General features: G+C 40.9%; 1 protein-coding gene across 2 annotated transcripts in view; it reads right to left on the reverse strand.

The window, feature by feature from the left end:
• The window catches only part of OLA1 (Obg-like ATPase 1), a 221892-nt gene that overhangs the window by 182615 nt on the left and 30241 nt on the right, over positions 1-9036 (reverse strand). For both annotated transcript variants that reach the window (XM_006866651.1, XM_006866652.1), the window contains one exon: positions 1807-1950. In XM_006866651.1, coding sequence (XP_006866713.1) covers positions 1807-1950 — 144 coding nt within the window. The remainder of the gene's footprint in view (positions 1-1806; positions 1951-9036) is intronic.

Here is a 9036-nt window from a genome sequence, read left to right on the forward strand (position 1 = left end):
ATGGAGCTTTTCCATCTTCTCTTTCCGCAGATGTAGTCAATTTGATTTCTGTGTATTCCATCTGGTGAGGTCCATGTGTATAGTTGTCTCTTATGCTGTCTAAAGAAGATAGTTGAAATGAACAAATTATTGATTTTGTAGAATTCTATCATGTGTTCTCCAGCATCATTTCTATCACCAAGGCCATATTTTCCAACTACTGATCCTTCCTCTTTGTTCCAAACCATGGCATTCCAATCACCAATAATGATCAATACATCTTGATTGCATGTTTGATCGATTTCAGATTGAAGAAGTTGGTAGAATTCTTTTATTTCATCCTCACTGTCTTTAGTGGTTGGTGGGTAAATTTGAATAATAGTGGTATTAACTGGGCTTCCCTGTAGGCACATGGATATTATCCTATCACAGACAGCGTTGTACCTCATGACTGATCTGGATATGTTCTTTTTGACAATGAATGCAACACCATTCCTCTTCAATTTGTCATTTCCAGCATAGTAAACCATGTGGTCATCAGATTCAAAATGGCCAATACTAGTCCATTTCAGCTAACTAATGCCTAAGATATTGATGTTTATGCGTTCCATTTCATTTTTGTCACCTTCCAATTTTCCCAGATTCATATTTCACACTTTCCATGTTCTGATTTTCAATGGGTGTTTACAGCTGTTTCTCTTCATTTTGAGTAGTGCCCCACCAGCAAATGAAGGTCCTGTGTGCTTTTTGCCCATGAGCTTTACTCCATTCGCGTCATCACGGTCAGCTCTACTCTAAGGAGGCAGCTCTTCCCCAGTCGCATTTTGAGTGCCTTCCAACCTGAGGGGCTCATTTTCCAGCACTATATCTGACAATGTTTCTCTGCTATTCATAAGATTTTCAGTGACTAAATATTCAGAAGTAGTTTATCACTCCTTCTTCCTAGTCTGTCTTTGTCTGGAAGCTCATCTGAAGCCTGTCCACCATGGGTGACCCTTCTGGTATTTAAAATACCAGTGGCATAGCTTTCAGAATCACAAGCCACCACAGTACAACAAACTGACAGATGAGCGGTAGTGACCTATCTGTGGTGGATAACTACTTTAAAAATATCACTTACATGATTTACTCAATCTATACAGGGCTTTAGAAGCTCTGGTAACGTAGTGGCTAAGAGTCAGGCTGCTAACCTCAAGGTCAGCAGTTCAAAACTACCAGTCATTCTGCAGGAGAAAGATGAGGCTTTTTCCTCCTGTTAAGATTTGTAGCCTCAGAAATTCTATGTACAGGGTTGCAGTTAAGTCAGAACCAACTCCACAGCACACCACCACCACCACCACTATACAAGGCTTTGAGAACTAAAGTGCGAAGTGTGCACGACTCAAGCCATGGTATTTACAACTGCCATGTGAAAACTGGACAATGAATAAGCAGAAATGATGTATATGAATTATGGTGCTGACAAAGAATATTGAATACCCCTGTCAAAACAAACATACCATGGAAGAAATACAAACAGAATGCTTCTTAGAAGCAAAGGTGGCAAGACTTCATTTTTTTGTACTTTGTACATGTTGTCAGGAAGGACCAGTCCCTGGAGAAGGACATCATGCTTGAAAAAGTGGAGGGTCAGTGAAAAAGCGGGTGACTCTTTACAAGATTGACATAGTGGCAGCCATGGGCTCAAACAGACAAATGTCAGGGTGATGCAGGAGCAGGCCGTGTTTTGTTCAATTGTGAACAGGATCACTGTGAATTAGAACCAACTCGACAGCACCTAACAACAAACAATACCATCAAATAAGGAATGCCATAAAGATTTCTTACCTTGCTGGTTTGTGGTACTGGCACAGAAAATCAAACCTCTCATCGGGCACAGGTACTCTGCTCTCATTAGGATCAATAGTGCAGAATGGGAAGTTTTCTGCTGACGCCTGACTATTGGTTAATACATTGAAGAAGGTGGATTTCCTAAAAGAAATTAAAACAAGCAATCCTTCAATTAATATTTAATTAAAAAATATCGCACCCCAATTTCAATGTCCTGTATAAAGGGACAAGAAGAATACATTTTTACTAACAGAAATGAAAGTTTTAATACTCAGCTCATGACTGATAATTATGTTTCTATTTGTCTATTTGGAACTTGACAAACATTTTCCCAAAGTATGCTTGTTAAATATGATAGCTACTGTACCAATACTACAAAGTCTACCTGTACCTAACAGTACCTTTTCTAATGTAAATGTAAAAAGGTATATATCTAATACATTCATTCACTTCCTCAGCATTCTAGATTGGGGAGCAGACACTATCTTATATGATATGGAAGGTTGGAGCTCAGACTTCCATATAACTGAATTGCTCAAAATTTGTTTTTTAATAATTTTGAATTACTGTTTTAAGCATGAATAAAAACTTATAAATAATTGGTCAGTAATCATCACTCCATCAGCCCTCTGTCACTGTGGTACTGCAGTAGCTTGTGTGTTGCTGTGATGCCGGAAGATAAGCCACTAGTATATCAAATACCAGTAGAGTCAGCTATGGTGAGCAGGTTTCAGCAAAGCTTCCAGGCTAAGAAAGACTAGGAAAGTCTGCAATGTGTTTCTAAAAAATCATAACAGTGCTCTGTTCTATTCACTTGCTTAGGAAATGTCATCAGGAAGAATCAATTGCTGGAGGAAGATAGCATGTCTGATAAAGTAGGAGGCCAATGAAGGCTTGGAAGACCCTCACAGAGATGGATTTGTACAACAGTCAATGGATTCAACTAAAGATTTCACCATGCTGGCGATTATGAGGCTAGCCCAGGACTGGGCAGGGTTGCCCTGGGAGACAGAGACAATGCAGCACTATGATTCTTATCAGGTGACATGTGCTCAATGTCAACTCATGTTGGCATCAGGAACATTTCTAAAATATGATAATTACAGTGCTAAAAATCAGAGTAAAATTCAAAATGGGATTTGTAAAGGTTGATTTGTTTTATACTACTTTTCAATTCTATCACTAGTACAGACAGTAGAGAATTCATTAGTGATTCTCACTACTCCAGAAATAGGACTGTAGCACTTACAAAAATTTTAAATGAGAAATACTGTTACGAAGTCTTTTTTATTTTTTAACTCAGAAAACAAAAACTCAGTTTCAATGCCATTAAGTCAATTTGGACTCTGCAACCCTGTATAGTGGAATTAAACTGAGAAGCTGCCAAGGGTTATATGGGAATTGTGACACAAGTGTTGCTAACTCTGACTAGACATGATTATGTAATCATGAATGACAAACAATACTAAAAAAGCACAACCCTGTTAGGATGACTGGATCATGTATGCTTATCTCTTTTCCAAACATTTTATAAAGTAAAAATGTATATTAAGATAAGGTCTAATTCACCTATATCAAGAGCAGTTGAGTCGGAAATGAATCAATGGCACTAACAACAATGACAGTTTGTCCTCAAGATTGGTTTGAACTGAAAAGTCAATGATTCAAACCACCAAACCCAGGTTTCCATGAGTTGGACCCAACTCGACAACACTTAACAACAACACAGCTCAAAGAGCTCTGATGGCGCAGTTGATCAATCAACTCAGCACTAACCTAATGGTCAAGTAGTTCAAGCCCATCAGTCATTCCACAGGAGATGCAGCAACCTGCTTCTGTAAAGATTTCAGCCTCAGAAACCCTTTGGGGCAGTTCTACTCTGTTCTACAAGGCTGAACTGGAATCAACTCAAGAGCAATGGGCTTGGTTTGGGTTTACAGTTAGCTAATTTGATAAAACTTTTACACTAAAGAGCTAGTTAGATTAGGAAAGAACGATGAACAAAAAGCAGCGGAGCTTACCTAATTACTACTGGTAGTCAACAACTTTTAGCAATAAAATACTTGTTAAGTGCTGGCATGTCGGTTCCATCTCATAGTGACCAAGGAACAGCTAGTGGGCTTGAACCACCAACCTTGCAGTCAGCAGTCCAGTGATTATCCTATAGGGCCACACTTTAATACTGCTCTTTACATCATGTTCAAACTAGCATTCACAGTAGAAACATTTGCTAAAATAGCCATATAAATCACTTTTAAGTACTTAGAACACCAATGGCCAAACCAATAGCTTTCAAATGGTGCTGTGGGTTAGTGCACTAGACTGCCAAGGTCGGTTAGAGCCACAAGGTCAGCGGTTCAAGCTTACCAGCTGCTCCTCGGAAACCCGACAAGGTTGCTATGAGTCAGAACTGACTCGACAGCACTTACCAACAACGTAACAGAATAAGGAATCCTGGTGTGGTGCTGTAGGAAAAGCAGTGGACTGCTAACCACAAGGTTGGCAGTTCAAACCCATGAGTCACTCCTCAGAAACCCCACAACACAGGGTCGCTATGAATCAGAACTGACTCAATGGTACTTAACAACAATAAAGTGTGTGCAAAGGCAAGAAATGTCATGTGTGGCTGTGTGTGTGTCTGCACGAGCGAACTGTAAAGTCAATTTCAAATAGCAACCCTGTAAGGCAAAGTTGAACTGCGCCACACGGTTTCCTAGACTGCATTACTTGTGAAAGCAGATTGCCGGATCTTGTCACCTGCAGAGTCACAAGTGATTCTTAACCAGCTTTCTGTGAGTAGCCAGTGTTGTAACCACTATACCAAGAGAGCTCCTTAAAACATACATTATCAGGGTTCTTTCCAGACCTATTGATGTGGTCACCAATATTTTTCAAATATGTCAGTTGAACAGATGTCAAGTAGGATTTTGGTGCCAATATCCAGACTCCACTTTAGCAACATACAGAATAGCATTATTGAAAATTTATACTGGCCAACCCCAAGAGTCTGGTAACAATCCCAGAACTCCAGGAACGATGATTATGAGGAAATTACTAGTTTCGATCAAGTTAGCTTTTCATTTCAATCCTGTTAAGATAAATGTCACAGTACTTAATTTAAAACTCTATTTGAACACTTACATTCGAAAACTTAATTCAATCTAAAACACTAACATATAATAGGGTAAATAGTTTTTTAAAAAGAACTCAAACTAAAACCCCACTGTTGTCAAGCTGATGCCAACACACAGAGACACCACAGGACAGGGTAGAAGGGCCCATAGGGTTTTCAAGGCTGTAAATCTTTATAAAAACCAACTTCCACATCTTTCTCCAGCAGAATGGCTTTTGGTTAACAGCCAACCATTTAGCCACTGAGCTACTGGGCTCACTATACTCAGACCATGATCTTTAAATACCATGTCCATTAAAAGTAATCAGAATTTCTTAGAGAAATAACTACTTCCAGGTCTGGGACAAGAAACATATAGAATGAGTCACTATATAAATTACTTTAAAAATAAGAATCAGTACAAAGCCAATCCCTATGAAGCGAAAAGTCAGATATATCCCAAATTTCCAAGCTGCTGTACTTCTCCAACTCCCCCATTTAGGTTCAGCAATCTGCTGCAATGTCACAGTTATATCAATTATTAAGGAACTGGGTACAAAATTCAGGATCAAGGTCAACAGGCTACAGCTGAGGTGCAGGGTTAAGCAGCACAGCATTTCTTCAGTGCAGGACAGCTCTCTCAGCTCTTCTGGGCCATGTAGGCCTCATCACAGTCCACCTTAGGGCAGGCCCCTCTTGGCTCTGCCTCATGTCACCACTCACTCTGCCACTGAGCCCCAATCAGGCCTCTGGCTGTCTTTAGTGTTGCAGCCTCGCCCTTGACCATGTTACAGTTCTTTCAGGATGTCCCTTGTCTTTTTGCACTCTCTCTTGATTCTGTCTTCTTTCTTCCTACTTTCTCCTGCTTCTGAAAAAACCTTTGTAGTCTAGACTCATGGAAAGAGAAAGGCTGTGTGCTGGTGGCTGGGAAGCGGGTTTGCAGAATGTGCCCTTTGGTTCTTTAAATGATTCTATATTCTTGAGTGTTTTTGTGTACATCAAAAACCAGAGGGAATAGAAGCAAATACTGCTAAATGACGATGCATGGAGGGGATTGTAATCATTGCAATGAAACAAAATATGATAGGATGAGTGCAAAACTGATGTTCTCCCATGTAAACTATTACTCATTACACAATAAAAAGCTTTAAGAAGCTCTCTTGTTCTGCACTGCCTACGGTGGCAGCCATTTCAACCAGCATCATGGCTGCCCTCAGACCCTGGGGAAGCCCAAAATTGTCAAAAAGAAGACCAAGAAGTTCATCTGGCACCAGTCAGATTGCTATGTCAAAATTAAGCGTAACTGGCACAAGTCCAAAGGCACTGACAACAGGGTGCAAAGATTTAAGGGCCAGATCTTAATGCCCAACACTGGTTATGGGAGCCACAAGAAGAGAAAACACATGCTGCCCAGCGGCTTCCGTAACTTCCTGGTCCACAACGTCAAAGAGCTGGAGGTGCTGCTCATGTGCAACAAATCTGACTGTGCAGAGACTGCGCACAACCTTTCCTCAAAGAACCGCGAAGCCATTGGGGAAGGAGCAGCCCAGCAGGCCATCGGAGTCACCAATCCTAACGCCAGCCTGCACAGCGAGGAAAAGGAATAGACAGCCTGTTTTTGAGTTTTATTTGTGCTAAATAAAAGCATAAAAATGCAAAAAAAATAAACCTGTGTAGTGTTCACTGCATATATGTACACAACTCCTTGCCAATACCAAGACATGGCCCTTCCCACTGGGGAGGCCACAAACTGGCCAGTCACTCTTGGTAGACCACGGACATTTCATTTGCACAGAAAGTCATAATGACCTCATTTGAAAAACCCAAAGTCATTTAATTTCTATAGATATATTGACCAGGTGTCCTGGTGTGGCGCTGTAGGAGAATACGCTGCATAGCAAGGTCAGTTTGAAACGCAAGATCGGTAGTTCAAACTCAACAACCGCTCCTTGGAAACCCTATACAGGGTCACTATGAGTTAGAACCAATTCGATGGCACTTAACAACAAAAACACTGACCAATCCAAACAGCACTGGTAGCACAGTGGTTAAGCACTCGGATGCCAACTGAAAAGTCAGCAGTTTGAACCCACCAGCCATTCCATGAAAGAGAGAAATGGCAGTCTGCTTCCACAACAATTTACAGCCTTGGACACACTATGAGGTAGATCTACTCTCTTTCCTATAGAGTTGCTATGTTTAGAATGGACTCAATGGCAATAGGTTTGGGTTTTTTTGTTTATTTATTCAAGAGTCCTATCAAAAGTGCTCTGGAACCAATTTGAATAAGCCCACTGGCCAACAAGGGGCCAATATGAGCATCAATAAGAATAACAGCTGCAAAGAATTGAAAAAAATCAAATAGTTTCCTATCTATGAATTGTTAATAATTCTCCGCGGCAAAAAAAACCTCTCAATGGCAACCTTTTAAGAATGTTAATTATAATTAATTAGTTCTTCTGAAACCGGTAAATAAAGCATTTCTTCCTACATAAAGTGTACTTTCAGAGTACACAGAGAAATAGTGAAGATTATTTTCTATGTTCCAGCCAATAAATGAAAGGAGTACAATATTAGAACACCACAACTTTGGAGCCCACAATGAATTCATCAATCTGAGGAAGATCATCAATGACCATTAACACCAAAAAGGGTCTGGAGGGATAGTACACCTAGCAGAACTCCAAGGCAAGTTCAAAATGTTCAAGGGAAAAGGAATTAAAAGATAAAAATTAAAAATGTAGCTTTATTTCTCAGCATAAGTCCCATCAAGGTCAAGACACTTTTGTAAGCAATGATACCAGTCATTAAGTCCACCCCTAAATTCCTGGGAATTTAACTATGTCAATGAAGTCTTTTTATATTATTAACTGAAGAAGTCAGAAGGAGCCAAGCCAGGACTGTAAGTTAGATGCATAATGATTTCTATGGAAACTCTCACAGAATTGCCCTTGTTTAATGATAGGAATGAGCAGGAACACTGTCATAGTAAAGAAAAACTCTCTAGTGAAGTCTTCCTGGACATTTTTCTGCTAAAGTTTTGGCTAGCTTTCTCAAAACACTTTCATAATAAGCAGACATTATCATTCTCTGTCCCTCCAGAAAGTCAACAGGCAAAATGCCTTGAACATCACAAAACGGCTGCTCTTGATTAGTCAATTTTTGCTTTGACTGGACCACTTCCACCTCTTGGTAGACACTGCCTTGATTGTAGTTTGTCTTTAGGATCATATTAGTAAAGTCATGTTCCATCTCTTGTTATAATTCTTCCATGAAATGCTTCAGTATCTGAATTTCACTTGTTCGGAATTTTCATCAAAAGCTCTGATCTTGTCTGCAGCTGATCTAGCACTATAGTTTGGCAGCCACCGGAGAAGTAAGTGCGCAACGTTCATTTTTCAGTCAAAATTGTGTAAACTGAGACTTCCGGCGCTTCCCTGACTGGGCACTACAGGTACGCAGGCTCGGGAGAAAGTACGGTGCGGTATCACAAAAGGGGACCCCCGCCTGGTAGACAGACAGCTTTTGGGCAAACATAAAACATTAGACTTCAACTTTATGAACTTGTTTTTTTGAAGGATCAAACTATTGAGGAGTTACGAGCATTTTGAACTTCCACCCGCCTGCTCCTGGCCCCTACCCCGGGGACAGCCCCACTCACAGCAGAATTTAGCAGGGCTTGAGCAGACCCATTCAAAGGGTGGACGCTCTCAGAGAGCTAAGGGTGCCAACATAGTCCATCCCAGGGGGGTCCTCATTGCAACGTTAGGCATTACCGGCATGTATATAGGGCAAATTGGGGGGCTCAAGGCACAGTGAGACAAAGAGAGGCATTTTAGACATCATCAAAAACAGACCCATCTGCCTGCAAGCACCAAGCCCATCCCCCACTTCTTCGGCCTAGGCCAGCCCTCAGCCCAGCCTCCTAGCCTCAGGCCCACCGATCAAAGCATGAGGGTTTGGGCCAGCCCAAACTGAGACACCCTTGAGTAGCAGCTTAACACCAGTAACAAAGCACCCCTGCTGTGGTTTAATTCGCCAGACTGCAAAACCTTTTGAATTGCAGGAACTGTGGTTCTAGCTCAACAGCTGCTATTGGAAACCCTATACTGGGT

The sequence above is a fragment of the Chrysochloris asiatica genome, unplaced genomic scaffold, assembly GCF_000296735.1.
Source record: "Chrysochloris asiatica unplaced genomic scaffold, ChrAsi1.0 scaffold00094, whole genome shotgun sequence".
Taxonomy (NCBI): domain Eukaryota; kingdom Metazoa; phylum Chordata; class Mammalia; order Afrosoricida; family Chrysochloridae; genus Chrysochloris; species Chrysochloris asiatica.